Source organism: Rhinolophus sinicus, chromosome 5, assembly GCF_057876585.1.
Source record: "Rhinolophus sinicus isolate RSI-liver-muscle chromosome 5, RSI-T2T, whole genome shotgun sequence".
NCBI classification, from domain to species: Eukaryota; Metazoa; Chordata; class Mammalia; order Chiroptera; family Rhinolophidae; genus Rhinolophus; species Rhinolophus sinicus.
Window position 1 is genome coordinate 7,608,144 of NC_142505.1, and position 17,339 is coordinate 7,625,482.

Sequence of the window (17,339 nt, forward strand, 5' to 3'; positions counted from 1 at the left end):
AGGGAATTGCATTTGATCATTTAGTTAAAAGTGACAGAACCATAACTTGTACCCAGATCTTTTGATTTTAAACCCATGTTCTTTCTGTGAAACCACACCATTTTCATGAATACATACTTTGCTTAATTTAATGTCTCACATACTGTTTTTCAAAACTAAAGATTTACATATTTCACTCAAAAGGCAGGATTACTAGACACATAAATATTATGTTCAGGAAATATAAATGAGAATCTTATTTGCATAAAGAGCATGAACTTTAGGACTCTGATATTAATTCATGTGAATTTGTAAAGTCCTCCACTTTCCTAGACAACTATTTCACAACTTCTCCTCTCTGTTCAAATATCTAGCACTTGCTCGCCTGTTCATATTCTCAGTCGATGACCTTTAGAACAGAGAATCAATAGACCCAGTCAGAAGAGAACTACGCAGGCGCCCCCCTGCAGCCCCCCCCCCCAGGGGTCTTAGCTCTGTTCTTACACTTGTTATGGGTGAACTCACTCTCTCACTCAGGGGCACTACTTACAGCATTGACCCGTCTGTCCTCTGCAGCATCAGCTCCTCTCTTTCCCTGGGTCATTCATCAGCACCAAACACACCATCATTTCCTCCTTCATTAAAAAGAAATCCTACCTCAACCCCCTGTCCGTGTCATCTACTTTTTATTCTGTTCCTTCTTTGAAAAAGATGTACGTACTTCTGTCTCCAATTCCTTTCCTCTCCTTCTCTCCTGAACCCTCCCATTTGACTTTAACTGATACCATGTCACCCAAACTGCCCCTTTTCAGGTACAAGACCTTAGCAAGGGTGAATCCAGGATGAAGCCAAGCGTCTTGGCCTGAGCAACTGAAAGGAAGGACTTACTATTATCCCAGATTGGGAAAACTGGAGAGGAGTAGATTTTGAGGGGGAGATAAATTCAGCTTGGGGTCTATTGAGTGTGGTTACCTGAGAGCGGAGAAGAGCAGTGGGTAGCTACCTGCGAGTGTGGAGTTCAGAGGAGAGTTCTGGGCTGGAGAATCAATCAGTCTGGAGGTTGATGATATGTAAAGCTTTGGCTAAAGGCGGTGTTCTGCAATCCTTTAAGACTGGGTTTAGATATCATGTTCCAAGAACATTTCCTGACTTATTTCCTGACTTCTGTCCCCGCTCCCTCCCCACCCCACCCCCCCTTCCTAAGCCTCTATCTTTTCATCTTTCTCTTGGTTAAGTGCCTTTCTTCCCTGAACCTTTTCTCGAGGCACTTTCATGGTCATAATGAAGCTATTTGTTCACACTCTAGCGTAGGGATACTATTTTGTTTATTTTTATATTCCATGCAAAATGACACAATTAGCAAAAACAGAGGGCACAGACTAGTTCAAAGTGCACCAGCAGCCTCAAGTCCTTCAGTGGTAAACCAGAGGTTAAAGTGACATGTGAGACAAGTGACAGGAGAGAACCACGGAGAAGCATGTCAAGTGAGATCCTGTGGAATCTCACAGTCTGTGGGGAACTGAGGGGGGACTGGGAAACGTGGTCAGATGCACCTCACAGAGAGATGGTGCTCTTGGCATGTGGTTGATGTACAATCATTGCTCGTTAAACGGAATAGAAACTGTTTTGTTATTAAACTAAACTGAACTCGTTTTGTTCAGGTTTGGGTTACGTTAATGTGCAGAGTAACAAGTAATTATGCCTATAAACTAAAGTGGTAGGTTTTTATTTAGGTAGACCCAAGTGTCTAATCCTAAACTCTTTTAAAAGTCTCATTGATCATATTTGGGGAAGTTTATATCTTTGCAAAAAAATGTTTTCTGACTTTGATTTGAAAATGTACTGTGTAACTAAGTTTCTTTTTGGAAAAGAAAAGAAAAATAGTACTAACCATTGTAGGTCATAATAATGGTACCCTAGTATAAAAGAAAAGCAGAAATCTCCTCAGAAGAGGTTAATTTATCAGGTTCTTTCTGTAGCTGAGAAATTCTGAGAGCTGCACAGGGCATCGATACCGAAGAAATAAACATCCTACCTGTAAACTACCATCCTAACCCAACTATCTTCTATGTCCCTCCCTCCCCAGCCTTCTTTCCTCACATAAAAACTTCCATTGTACTTAGGCACAGACTCCAAGTGGGTTGGGAGAACATTTGTTTCTGACAGTCAGATTTCTTACTCTGGAAATGGTGCAGACATCTTTATGTCAAGATGGCTCCGTGAAACCACAGCAATATTCCTACCTCCCCCTGTGTAGGTTACATGTCTGGTGCTGAAAGCAAATAGTGTGTGACACGTGGTCTCTTGGTGTTGATCTGGTGTCTTCTGTTAATAGCTTTGTTCCCCTGATTATAAAAACAAAACGTCACTGTTTGTGAAGAAAATTAGAAAGTTAAAGTATTTTAAAAATACAGTCTCTGACACTTCATTTTTAGGAATTTCAGGGTAACTTAGGAGTTCCTTGACTTGCTCTTTCCCTCCTTATGTCCCATTCTGCCCCCTCATACACACACTGGAATCGCATTTATTCCAACCACTTATTCATTCTTTAAGCAAATATTTTTTGAGAACACTACGTCACTCAGGAGGGATTAGAGGAACCCAAAACTCAAGACTTCAAGGAGTTTGCAATTCATTAGGGAAGATAGACTAGTGCCAAAAGAAAGGAGCAGATAAAGAATGGTGAGATTTGAGAGGTGTGCGATAATGTCTGATTTCAGGACTAGAGGGAGAACAGAATCTTGTCTTTGTTAGAAAGGAAGGTATGGGATCCAGCACACAGGTGTAGAGTTGAGGAGTCTCAATGCAGGAGCTTTCGGTCTGTGTATGTGGGGGGAGAAAGGGGAGGAAGTCTCTTCTGACAGCAGTTCATATTTTCTTTGAAAGAAGTGAGGTCATATGCCGAGAAATGGAGATGGAAGGGGTTGGAGGTGTGAAGAGAACAGATGGTTTAGAATAGACATTGTGGAACGTGGAAGAATGAGTCGATAGGAAGTGTTTGGGCCAAGTAAAGGTTGGGAATGATGAGTTTATCCTGGTGGGAATCTCTGTATCAGCATTGCAGTTTTTTTTTGTAAATTTAAAAATATTCTAAAATTTTGTTTAAAATTTTAGTTTGTTCAAATAAGTGAAAATCTCTCTCAACTCCCTCTTAATCCTATTTGTTTCTCAACAGGAGTAGATCTTTTAAGATTATGGTTTTACATAATCTTATATACAGTCAGAAAATTACTGCCCTTTTATACAAATGGGATCAAACCATATGCTTTGGTTTTTATAATTTGTTCTTTTTACTTTACATCTTGGAGATTTTTTTGTCAGTACATATAAATCATTCTTTGTAACTTCTTTGTGCTTTTGTAACTTCTTTATCCTCTAAAGTAGCAATCTTTATACTTTTAAATCACATACCCATGTGAGAATTTTGAAAAGTTTTGTACCTTTTGTACATTTTTAAATTGACATCTAAATTTTTTAGCAAAAGTTTAAATAGTTGTAAAGCATGTAATTTTCAGAGTGTTTTACTTTTGTCACATAAAAATAACAATTACATCACTCTTTTAAACGTATATAAGAGCTTCTAAATATACAGAATTTTGATTCTGTGTATTAGATTCATGTATTTTAAAAATACATGAACAAGCTGTTCTTTTGGAAATATAAATCCTTCTTTTAATTTCTTGAATTCTTATTTCCATTCCCGTCTCTCATAGACTTTTATCCTAATGTAATATATTTTTATATTTGAAACTTTTGGTTTGAAAGTTTTTTTAAGTTATGTTTCTGTAAATGTGTATGTACACTTCAATTTTAATTTAATGTTTCTGTAACGGTAAGGCTCCGAGTATTAACTCACTCCAGAAGAAATTTATCATCACAGTTACTAGTAGTACACAGTTGACCTATAATGATTTTTGATAAATCATTACTAACCATAAAAATTGAGTTTAATTGGAAACGTTTTTCTTAATGAGATGATGGGGTCTATTATTTTTCCCAATTAGATCATGAATCTGTGGATAACTATTCTTTTGCTAGGATGAAACAGGATTTAGCAAGTTTCGTTTCTATTTTTATAGACACAATAGCTGAGAAACCTTATTCATAGTTAAGAATGTGGGAATGGAAGCTTTATTATGGCAGTGTTCTCAATTCTTTGAGTCATATGCTAAGAATTCCATAATTCAGTGTTATTAAAAATTATTTTCCATGTCCTATTGGATGACAACTCCATTATGACTCCTTTCAATTTTGATGAAAGCAAAGAATTGGAAACTCTCCAACCTGAAAAGCGATTTATTACTCAGCCATTAGATAAGTCGCTTTGTTTAAGTGCTTGCTCTGGTTTCACTGATTTGTGATATTTTCTTCTATCCTTCTGAGAGAACATGATATCTTTTTTTTAAAGTTTCCTATTTACTGCTTCAACATTGTTTTCCTGAGTGATGCATATTCTCTTTGAATGTGGTGCCTTTCTTCTTTGGTAGTAGCTTTCCCCAGTTAGCTGGCGATACTGTCTTATTTGAGGTTCCCTGTGATGTATGACTACCACCTGTGTCTGGCAGGGATGTGACAGTGCTGCCAGGTGGGTGGGGTGTGGGGCCTCCCACTCCTGGGTATCACCAGTCACCCAGTGAGTTGGCTTCCTGCTGTGCCAAAGCATTCAGTCGCTGCTCCCATCTGGAGGCTGGCACAGCTGACTGTGGAGTGAGGGAAGGACAGCGTGAGGAGGTGGGGCCTGGCCTGGCAGCTTGGAAGAGTCCCATCATCGCTGCTGTCTCTAAGCTTAGAGTACCCTGGAGTCCTGCTTTTCTGCCGCCTTTGGGCTGTGGTTTCTCCTTCAGTGTGGTCCTACTTGTTTTCATGTTCTTGGATGGATATGTCTCATAATTTCTGGTCCACTGGAGGTGACCCTCGTTGCTTTCTACATCTTTTCTGACTTCATGCTTTTAGGCGATCTCTGCAGTTTTGAAGTGCTTTGGTAGTACGCTGAGGCTGGCGGTGCGCTTCAGTTAGCGACCTTGATCCACTCTTCAGTTCTTTAATGTGCTTAATTAAAACAGGACGTTATGGTTGTGAAAGTCTTCCTTTTTATCCCCGTCTCTGGTTGCCCATTCCCCGTTCCTTTGCAGCTACTAATGGCGTGTGTTATATATTCTTTAGTCTTTTTTCTGATTATTTGTATGTTGTTTTTATAATGCTATTATGCCATATTTTTTTTATTTTTTTTCTTACTATGTCCTGGCATATTCCCATATCAGTACATGAAGAGCTACCTCATTTCTTTTAATAGTTGCATATCATTTCACAGTTTAGTGAATATATTCGTGGGCATTTGTTACTTTTTAAACAAGGCCATAATAAGCATCCTATTTACATTCATTTTTGTGTACTTTTACGTTTTTTTGTGAACTAAATCCTTAAAATGGATTGTTGAGTTAAACAGGTATTTCAAAATTTGATGGACTGTCAAGTTGTCTTATACAAAGGTTGTTCTAATTTATATTCCACCAATGGTGTTACTTGTTTTCCTACACTTTTGCCAACACTGGCTACTATCAAATTTTAAAAAGATTTTATTACCCTCAGGACCAAAAGATGGCATCGTTTTTTGTAATTTGCATTTCCCTGTAATCTGCATTTTTAAAAATTTTTTTTAAATTGGTGTTTTAAAGTGAGGCAGATTTTTAAAAATATGTATTTTTTTCTTGAGCTAGAAAGAATAAATTTTATGAACTTTACTGTGTGAGGGTAAAGAATTTATTTATTTTGGCCTAAATATGGGATACAGCATATTGGCATGTCTTTGGGTAAGAAAAACGTAATATGTGAAGCTGTAGCATGGTGTGTGGTGCATAGTGGGTATTTAATAGGTCTTCTATTCCTGTATTTCCCATTTCATCTTCCAGTTAATTTATATTCTCTTTTTTGTCTGCCTTGTTATTTTAGGTGGTTCTCTTTAGTTATTCCTCTATTATTTGAGATAACAGAATGAATGGTCTTTTCATTGAGTTTATTTGAAAGATTTCTGCCTTGGATTTGTGGGAGCCAGAAAGTTGGACAGGATAGTTTCTTGTCTTCCCGAGTAAAATCTTGTGTTTTATATTTTCGTAGCATACACTCTAGATTTTCACTTGTCTCATGAGAAATATCTCTGTGAGGTTCTAGAGAGTGATTCATAGGAAACTCTTGGGCTGACAAATTGACTCCAGAGTTACACAGGTTGCTGAAATATTAGATGTAGCCAGAGCCTTTCAGAAAAGGTACATCCTCAAATAGATCTATATAGTCAGTGCAATTGGAATCAAGATTCCATCAGGATTTTTTGTATACATTAACATCTGATCCTAAAATTTATATGGAAAAGCAAAGCAATTAGAATACTCAAAACAATTTTGGAAAAGACCCATTTTGGAGGACTCACATTAACCTCATTTCAAATCTCTGTACAAATATAGTCATCAAGACAGTGTGTAGTATTGGCAAAACGGGTAGACTTTTGTCCGTGGTCAGTGGGACAGGAGAGTCCAGAAATGTATCCACACGTCATATTCTGATCATTGCTTCTCAGCAGAGGTGCAGTCATTTCAGTGGGATGAGGATAGCCTTTTCAGCAGATGCTATAGGAGTAATTAGATGCCCAGATGCAAAAATATGAACCTAGACCCACATCTTACACCATATACAAAATTTAACTCCAAAGGTATCATAAGCCTCAACTCGAAAACTATAAAACTTCTAGAAGAAAACAGGGGAGAAAAATCCTGTGACCTTGAGTTAGGTGAAGATTTCTTAGATACCTCACTGAAAGCATGACAGCTGAAAGAAAAGGTAAATTAGAGTTCATCAAAATTTAAAGCTTTTGCTCTTCAAAAGACACAGTTAAAATGAAATACAAGTTATTATAGACTGGGAGAAAATACTTGCAAAACTCATCTGATAAAGCGTTGGTGTTCAGAATATATACAGAATCCTTAAAGCTCAATGATAAGAAACAACCCAGTTAAAAAATAGTAAACAAATTTGACCATTCAAAGAAAATAAAGGGATGGCACATAAACATGAAAAGATGCTTGCCATCCTTACTTAACAGTGAATGAGACGCCACTAGATTAGAATAGCTCACATTCGAAACAAAAGTCCTCTGCTTCCAGAAGTACTGCTGCTGCCCTCCACGCCGTCCGCAGGTCCAGGAGCACGGATGGTGCCCTGCACTTTGTATTACTCTGTGGGGCTTGTGTGAAGTGGCCTGTGTCCTTGGAGCGTCTGATTTGAATCAAGTACTAAACCTGCGATGCTTCATGATGGTTTGATTGAACATCAGGTTGACAACTGACAGAACGGAAAAGACTTGGACTTCCTTTCAGGAAGGGCCCTCCTGAGGGGCTGGGGCTTCACAGAGTTTGGGTGCTGTAGAAATGAACGACCCAGTTCTCTCCTGTTTCTGAGTTTCCTTTTATTGGGTCTTTAAAGTTTGGACCAATTTTTATCTGCTGTAAGCTAATGCTATGAAGAGTGACAAAAATCCTACTAGTGAGACAGTAGTTGGACCTGTGTATCATTTTTCTGCCTGTCACAATGGACAATTCTTTTTGGTTGTTGCAGGTACCCCGTCTTCTAAACCAGCAGCGCTAGCCAATGGTGATCATGGAATAAAAGGGAATGACACTCCAGGTAAGAGGTTCCCTGCATCCCCCAAATGTGTGGGTGAAACGCTCCCAGTAAACACCTGGGTACGCTCCTTTGAGGAGGACTGTTAGTGGAGCCTGTGGATTATTTCTAAGGATATTGTTGATCTTGTTGGGTGTACTTAAACCCAGGGCATCTGCCACATCACATTTCCAACAACGGAAAGAAAAGAGTGAATTTCCTTTGATATTCTTTGAATATTTGTTGTAGTTGTACCACACCAGAGCTGGATCAGTCTTAACAATCCACTTACAGAGGCAGAAGAATTGTCATGAAAATACGTTATATTGGAGGCCTTTGGCCCCCGCAGCGCTTCGGGCAGCGCTTGTCCCTGAGTACACGCTGCTTAGTTTTGCTTTCCACTGCTCAGTGGTAGGAAACCTGTCAGCCATAGATGGAGTGTTCTTTCTTTTCTTGTTTGCCCTCAGTCTGTTTTTCCTTGATTTTTCCCTTAGTTATTACTCTTGAAATCTGTCTCTAACTTGAACTCCCAGCCTATTATTAGGGCTTTGATATTCTGTCAGCTAGTACTGAGTTCCCTGTGGGTTCCCACCTCATAATTAGCACCAACCCCTACCCCTCAGTGTATTTGTAGTGAGCAGAGTTCTCGAAGCAGTAGCACGGCCCACAGCGATGTCCTGTGTTTCTTAGGTAGCCGAGAGCAGTCATGTGGAATTTTTATAAATAACAGCACCTATCTGCCATTGTGATCACTGACGCTGTTGAACCAAATGAATGGACTTCTGATGGTCAAGCACACTGTTCTCTGTGGCCCAGTGTGCTCTTCTTCACTGGGGCCTGACATCTGAGTCACGTGACTGTAGTGGAGGCCAGCACTAGACATGGGCCGTGTCTGTGTTTTCCTTCTTGTACACACATCTCAGCTTTGAAAAGCCTTTCCTTGAGCCACCGCAGGATTTCTCAGTTTCTAAGGCTTCCAGAGGGCTTTGTTAGCAATAGCAGTTATGCCTGGAGTTATTCTTTATTCTGTGACCTTTAGAAATGTTGTCTATATCTTTGTACCTCAGATTTATTGATGACTAGGTTCTATTTGTTGTGACTGTTAGTTTTACCCAGTGACATTAACATCCCTATTTGCAACGCATGAATTAGGAACTCTGTATGTTAAAAGCTAGAAACAACCAGAAGTGCCACCGTATCCCCCAGTATTGTGAAATGAAGGTTTTGTGTTTTTTTGATAATCGGAATTGTATGTGGTATTGGCTGTTTCTGTGCCTGCTTGGAAAGCAAAGTCCTCTATGTAATTTGGTTTTAAGAAAACATTTATGGAACTATCCCTGTGGTTAAAGGAAACTTGAACATGAACTTTAAAAAATAGTAAATGCAGGTTTCTTTAACCAGGAGGCAATGCCAGGGGAAGCAAAGGCTGGGAGGGGGTGATTTGATTAGCTATTAAAAAAGTAGATGCCGTTTTTCGTCCATGAAGGAAACAGCTATCAAAACTAGAGTAGGTTTGGGGTGGCTGGTTAGCTCAGTTGCTTAGAGCGTGGTGCTGGTAGCACCAAGGTTGCCGGTTTGATCCCCACATGGGCCACTGTAAGCTGCACCCTCCTTAAAAACAAAACAGAACAAAACAAAACAAAACAAAACAAAACAAAAAACTAGAGTACGTTTCTTCTTCAGCAAGATGTCAAGTATGACCATAAGAGACTCAAACTTTATGTAGCAGTTGCTTCCCACTGCCAAATCTTAATACTTCAGGAAAAACGAACAGGAAAAACATGCAGTCTAGCCCTTACTGTTGCAAGACTTTCAGTTCCCTGGAGGCAAAAAAGGACCCAGCTGGTTATGAACTCCTCAGTGACATTATGAGGGCAGGTCTTCTGCTCTCGGACACCTTTCCACCCTTGGGGAGGAAGACCTGGGAACATGTTTATGTTCTGAATTTGCCATCTTGATTGTATTTAAGCAGATGCTTTACTGAAAATATGTATGTTTCATTGGGGGTGGGAAGGAGTAGGGAGGGGACGAAGAGTGCATGTTTTGGGAGCATGTTGTGACTTCGCTTTAATTTGGCCATCACTAACTGGAGCATTTAGCTCCATGACGTTGGAAAATTCCCATTTCTGTTTCCTTCAGAGTGATGTCTAGCCCCAAGAGCAGATCGGCCCCACTGATAGCGTATAAAGGGTTTACGCTCGCTATGTTGAACTTGCTGTTTACTAATGACCTGTGCTTTTCCGCCCCTTCCTTCCCCTTCCTATTTCTTCCTCCCTTTCTATTTTTCTCCTCCTAGAAGCCTAGAGTGTCTCTCACCACTGGGGCTGCTGCAACACCAGACCAGTGATCTTTCCTAAGCACCGTTACACTTCTAAAACCTTCAGCATTTTGCAGAGCTTTGCTTTTCTTCCCTGGACACGAGATAGAAGAAGCTGAGGGTAGTTCTTCGGGGCCTCTTTCTGCTGATGCCTGAGCAAACCACCTGCTTCTTCTTGTACTCTGCAGGGCTTGTTGGAACCTCCTTTCCCTTTGTGAGCACAAAGTACAAGGAAAAGTCTTTTGAATTTTAGTATCTTTATAAAGGTCGTCTAATGGTTTTTATTTCTTGTTCTCTTTTAAAACTCATTTTATCATTTAATTCGATCTCACACTTTTCTTTTCTTTAAACATTTTTGGTTGGTGTTTTTCATTTGGTTTGCAGTCTTCCACACGAATTAGAATATGGTGACACCAGATGAGAACATGTGCTTTCATAAAGGGATTGAGTCCACCAGTACTGCAGTGAACCCCCTTTCCTCTCCCTCCTCTCTCCCTCTGTGAGCTTGCTTTTAGGGAAGGGTAATCTTTTAGGCTACCTATGTTTCTCTCCACCTTACTAAAATCTGAGTAATGATCAATATTTGAATTTAAAAATTTCTAAGTTTAAGGTAGCTCTGACAAAACTTTGAAAAGTATTTCCTCAAATTAAATCATTCTTTGTTAATTGCAAGTTGGGCTGAAATGGTTTCTATTATGAAATTATTATTTATTTTGTCTAGGCTTAGATTCTCCTGAAAATTTAACCACCTTATCATTGTATGTGGAATTTTATAACCGAAATTACTTTCTTAACATGATCAGGAACTAGCAAAATAAGAATCGAGAAGTTAAATGGAATCCAGTATTCTTAGAATACTGGGATGTTGATACAGATAGAAAATACCTTTTTGTATAATAACATGAGAATGAAACGAAATGGCAACACATTGAAGGATAAGAATTTATTAAGTTTCTAACGAAATGATCACCTGATTGGACTCCATCTCTGTTCAGGGTTAGTATCCCTTTGAACCCTGGAGGTGTCTTTATACAGCATGCTAGGGGGGTAGTGGGTCACCCATGATGACATTTGTGTCCAGTCTTTCACCACGAACATTAGCATTGATAGTCATACGTTCTGACAATTGTTTCAGTGGGACTTTCTGATTTTTGTTCCTTAGTTTTCCAAACTAATAGCTAAAAAAACTGGAGCCATATGGGATAAGTACTGCGGAACTATTCAAATGATAAGCTATGATTGGATTTTTAGAAATAGAATATAAAACATGGGCCATGTTTTGAAATCTTAGAGGAGTTCTGGTTTAAGGTCTGGAATGTGAAATATTCTCTTAAATTTTCTATCTTCTGACTGACAGTACAGGTTTTTATAATCGCCAAGCTACTGATTGTTTCAGATTAAAATAAATGGCACCATGTTCTAAGGAAGAGTTTGAGATGAGATGTACATGGTTTTAGATCCTCTCATACACAACTGCTTTGGGTGGTAAAATCAGAATATTATGCAAGTTTAAACTGAGTCCCTGCAATGACTTCTGGAATGTAGGAAGCATTCCCGCTTCTGGTCACGAGGATCTGGTCACATGGGTCGGTTTCTCTGCCAAGGAGTCCTTCTATGGGTTCTGGAGAGGACATTTAAGGAAGGCACATTTTAGAGGGAGGAGCTTTATGCTTACGTTCTAAGCAGTTGATCAAATATGGAAACAGTTACCGTAGGAGACCACACCACCAAGTAAAAACAGCTGTAAAAAACAGCTCTTCCCCTTGGGTGTGTGGCTGTTTAATATATTTTCTTGTGCCCCTTTTTTTGGTCAGGGAACTTTTCACGACTAGTGCTAGCTTTTTAAAGTCACGTTTGACATCCATCACTTCTAACCAATCTCTGCAGCTTGTCCAGGTGACAGGTGGGGGGAGGAGCCTGGGTAGGACCCTGCTGTGTTTGTGGTCAAAGGCACATACTTGCACTTCATTATTGACATTGATTTATTCCACTTTCATTTCCATTGTTTTACGTTTTTGTTTGAAGTTTGTTTTTTTCCAAATATATATATATTTTCATTTATGAAATTGAAGTTTTCTACTAACAGCCAGCTAATATTTGGTATGTATTGTTAGCTCACTCTGTTTCACTTGGATATTTCATTTTGAAAGAAATTTAATGTTTCACATGTAGCTTCATATGAAGGAGCCAGTCCTGTATTGAAATGCTGTGTTGCCATGATAGTCACACCTGAGTGGCCCAGTATCTCACGGGTGAGATGTCCAGACTCGTCAGGGTTGCCCTCTTGAAATGTGATGTTTCTTTTATGTGATCTCTCTCAATCTCTCTCTCTCTCTCTCTCTCTCTCTCTCTCTCTCTCTCTCTCTCTCCAATGTTGAAGATGTAGAACTTTGTTTTTAAATATTTTTATAACTTTGTTCATGCACCTAAGTTTATATTTTTTGTGATTTTAGACTTTAGCAGTTTGTATATTTGGGACATTTTAATGTGATCATTGTGCTTACTAAAATTACACTAATAAACATCTTACATTAACATCTTATGGACTGGATTTTGGTTGGGGTGTTTAATTATTGAAGTATAATCTGATTAAGATGTGAGTTTGGTAAATAAAGACACGCTTGAGGCATGAGTTCTCCATCTAACAAAGCTTCTAATCCTATCCCATAATTCATAATTGTGTGGGCCTTTTACTTTTTTGCCAGGCAGTTTCACTTATGTTGTTGTTTTTGATTCTCAGAGTAACTCTCTTTTATCTAGAATCTTTAAGAGTTCAGAAGCCCAAATGACTGTTTGATATTTTATAACATCTGGTGAGAAAGACAGTCGGCAGAGTGGCAATGTGCAGTTACTCCAAAAGACAGTTTCATAGCATATCAATTATTGTCAGATACCTTCTAATACTACATGCATGTTCAGTGTAGTCCAATTTAAATTCACGTTCACAGTCTTCCCGAAACGCCTCTGAATTATTAAATAAAACTGTTACATTCAATAGCATTTTAATTTTGATGAACGTGAGATGAAGCCTGGTTATAGTTAGATTCTTCCCCTTTGTTGACCTGATAACATGTTGGATGGAGCTGGGAGGCAAGAGAGGGTTCTGGATAGAGACAGACAGAGCTGGGGGGACAGGCCCAGGGTGTTATTTTCATTTCTAAGTCATGTGTCAAACTGGATTATCCTCCATTTTATATTGGTGCTGTTTCCATTACAGTGAAGGCTTACCAAGACTTAACCACAAATTATTTGTGGAATAAACCTCTGTGCTACCATGGAGGCAAATGACTGTTATTTACACTGTTTGGGGCTAGCTATGCAGCACACTAAGCACTCCGCAAATGGCAGTGTTACTGGTAGTTTCCATCGTAATCAGAGTAGGTGGCTTATTATTGTGATAACTGTTCTGGATATGACGTGGTATCAGGCCCTCAGGTCACAACAGCAGTGAAACGGTAAAACTGCTTCATTAGAGTATCCTGACACAGGAGATACCCTAGATATTTCAGACTGTCTCTTGTATCGTCAGATAAAATGCATTAGATTTAGCATTAGAAAATTTAAGGCACCAAAAGTGTGAAATCTTAACAGAACATAAATCTGTAATGTTAGTGTCTGAGCAGCTATTACAACCAACCCATAAGCTGGCATTATAACCATCAGTGAAGTCAAATCATCAAGCTGCAGGCTGTCTGTGTTCCTGCACGTGGACCTGGCAAGACGTCCTTTTCCTTGCCTCCTCCCCAAATCCTACTAAAAAAGCTTTTGTTTTTTTTCTTTCACTTTCCAGCTATGAGTTGAATGTTGGAAACACATCAGTAAAACACCAACCTTTTATGTATGTTTCTTAAATTTTTTTTGGTTCGTGGTTGTCTGGTAAAAATGTTGAACATCTCAGCAAAACACACATGTACCGATTAATACAGCATGTTACATTTTTAGGACTCCCTTGAAACCAGCACATGAACTGGGGCTTAAAAATCTTTTATCTAAGCAAAACATTTGATGATACTGTGAGCCATTTCTGTTGGGGTTTTGTATAGAATAAGACAAAATACCCTCTTCCTTTGAGTGAGTCCATAATTCTGATACAATTTTTAAATCATAATTTTGTTTATGTGATTTGCTTCTCTTTGTGGAATAAAATTCCACACTATGCCAAAGGCATATGTAGATAGATGTAAAACATTTTATTTGTAATTCTATAGTAATGTATGAATACATTCTCTTTTCTAAGAAAAACCAAAGCATTATATATAGAAACACACTCTATCAGAGATCAGAGGAGTTTTACTCATAAAACTACTAACATTTGCAAATGGCTGCTGTTAATTGATCCTGTTTTTTTACCTGAATCTAGACTTGAACAGATTGTTATATCTGATATGTGTCATTAATAATGACAAGTGTCGTTTTGTAAAACAGAGTTTTATAAAGCTCTTTTGAATGTGTAACAGCATATCCATTTTTCCCTGGAAGGAGTTGAAGTTACGTTAATGATAGAGCTCAAAACTGAACCTCATCTGATAAGAAGCCCTGTGCTCTTTCTATCACAATATGTCATATCACAGTGGATCTTCTTAAGTGCAAACTAAGCATCAGAAAGACCTTTCAGTGGGAAGGAATGGACTTTTAAAGGCCTGTTTTAAGGCTTTTCTTAGGTACTACTTTCTGGAAGAAAATTCAGGCTGAGGCAAGGGCTTTGCATGTAGGGGGCTTATTTTGAGCAGAATGGGAGACGGGGAAAAATGGAATTGGGAAGAGAAAAAGCCAATACAATGAGGTATTACTAACTTAGTCACTGCTGTGGACAAAGGGGGCTTAATCCTGTTGGGATTTTTTGAGGAACTGTGTCTCAGGATTTTCCACCTGAGTTCTAGTCATCACTGACCATCTCTCAGTGGTTAACACCTGTACTTCTGGGTCTGCACTTGTGCAGTTCCAGATTACAGATGTCATATCTCTGGCATCAGAGGTGATGTAGGGCAGAAAACTCTGGTTTGATTGAAATAAAGTACCGTATTTTGCTGTGTATAATGTGCACTTCTTTGCCCAAATTTATGAGGAAAAAATAAGGATGCATATTATACATAGGTAGTACTAATTCCATATTTATATAAAATGTTTTTAATTTATTTATGCTTATGAGTTAAAAATATGACTCTAGAAATCAGTAACGATATCTGTATGCAAAATCATACCCTGGAATACGATCATCGGTTTTGTTGAATTTAGGGCAAACTTGCAACAACGAAGGCTTCTTGGCCTTCTGTGATGCATAGATAGTGTAAATTTTTTACCGGTACATAACATTTCTTGTATCTGTTCTTGTGTTTTAATTATTTATTACATAAAATTTCTTGTACCATAACATATTTAAAAAATTCCTTTATAATACAAAAAACAAGTACCTAAACGTAAAAAAATAAAAATTTGAATTAAAAAATTAAAATGAAAGATTTTTTCCCTTAAAGTTTGGGCCGAAAACGTGGGTGCGCATTATACACAGCAGCACCTTATACACGGCAAAATACGGTGCTTCAAATCACACCTCCATGCTGCTGCACGCTGCAGCTATAGCAGGGGTACAAGACAGGCTTTAAAGGAGAATTGGGCACAAGGGTGCCCAGTAAACCAGGAGGTTAATTCAATAAGAGTTGCCTGCTTATGTGTTATAAAGAGTAAAAGTCCTGAATTCATGGAACTAATACCCAAGCCTAATTGTTAGAAACAGTAGAGCTACCCAGAAAAATTAGTTTTGGAATTTCCCATCCTAATGTTTTCTTTTTGAATAAGATTCAGTAGTTCTTTCTTTTTAGGAATTTGTCCATTTCATGTAGGTAATGTAATTTGTTGACATGCCATTGTTCTTAGTATTCCCTTAAAAACCGTTTTATTTCTGTAAGATTGGTATTGATGTCTCCTCTTTCATTCCTGAATTTAGTAATTTGAGTCATCATCTCTTTTTGTTAATCAGCCTCGTAAAATTTGTCAATATTGTTGATCTTTGCAAAGAATGAACTTTTTTTGTTTGTTTGAGTTTTCTCTATTTTACTCTAATCTGCATTATTTCCTTCCTTCTGCTTGTTTTGGGTTTAGTTTGTTTTTCTTTTTCTAGTTTCTTAAGGTTATGTTATTGATTTGTGATCCCTTTTACTGTTTTTTTCAGCTGTAAATTTCCCTTTAAGCACTGTTAGCTGTGTCGTAAGTTTTGGTGTATTGTATTTTTGTTTTCATTCATCTCAAAGTATTTTCTAATTTCCTTTGTGATTTCTTTGACTTACTGGTAGTTTAGGAGTATGTTGTTAATTTCTATATACTTGTGAATTTCCCAAACTACTTTCTATTGTCATTCTCTGTTTTAATTAGATTGTGGTTGGAGAACATATTTTGTATGATTTCAGTGCTTTTAAATATATTCAGGCTTGTTTTAGGGCTTAACATATGGCCTGTCTTGGAGAATGTTTCATGTGTACTTGAGAAAAATGTGTCTTCTGCTGTCGCTGGGTGAGTGTTGTTTAAAATGTCTGTTAGGTCTATTTGGTTTATAGTGTGTTGTTTAGGTGTTCTATTCCTTGTTGGTATTTTGTCTAGTTGTTCTATTTATTATTGAAAGTGAGGTATTGCAGTCTCTAACATTGTTGAATCGCCTGTTTTTGCTTCGTATATTTTAGGGCTCTCATCCTAATGTTTTAAAGGAGAGATTTGAGTAATTAACTTTTATATGCTTTTTACATTGTTCAAGGATTAATTTCTTGTGAAAAATTCTGGGGTGTGGATAAGATGATGTATGCAAATGATTACTACAACTGAGAGCTTCCAGGAGCTTCCAAAAGCAGTGAAATATCCGTTTCTGGTAGGAAGATTTAAAGTGCTTTTTCAAGAGATGATTTTCTTTTCCTCAAAATCTCAACCGCTGTTTTTTTTGTAAAAATAGAAAAATCTATCCTAAAATTCATATGGAATCTCAGGGATCCCAAATAACTAAAACAATCTTGAAAAAGAATAAAGTTGGAGGTCTCACACTTCTGCTTTCAAAACTTACTGTAGTGCCACAGTAATCAAAACAGTGTGGCCCTGACATAAAGACAGACATAGACCCAGGAATAGAATAGAGAGCCTGGAAATGAACCCTTGCATATATGGTGAAATGATTTTACACAAGGGTGCCAAGACCATTTAATAAGGGAAAAGATAGTCTTTTCAACAAATGGTGTTAGGAAAACTGGATATTCACATGCAAAAGAACGAACCCTTACTTTACACCTTACACAGGAATTAACTCAAAATGGATCAAAGACCTAAATGTAAGAGCTGAAACTGTAAAACTCTTAGAAGAAAATACGGAGCATAAGCTTCATGATATTGGATCTGGCAATGATTTCTTGGATAT

General features: G+C 38.0%; 1 protein-coding gene across 38 annotated transcripts in view; it reads left to right on the forward strand.

Moving 5' to 3' along the window:
• MAP4 (microtubule associated protein 4) overlaps positions 1-17,339 on the forward strand; it is a 151,340-nt gene that overhangs the window by 59,463 nt on the left and 74,538 nt on the right. For all 38 annotated transcript variants that reach the window (XM_088798176.1, XM_074312421.2, XM_074312423.2 and 35 more), the window contains one exon: positions 7,585-7,653. In XM_088798176.1, the coding sequence (XP_088654302.1) occupies positions 7,585-7,653 (69 nt within the window). The remainder of the gene's footprint in view (positions 1-7,584; positions 7,654-17,339) is intronic.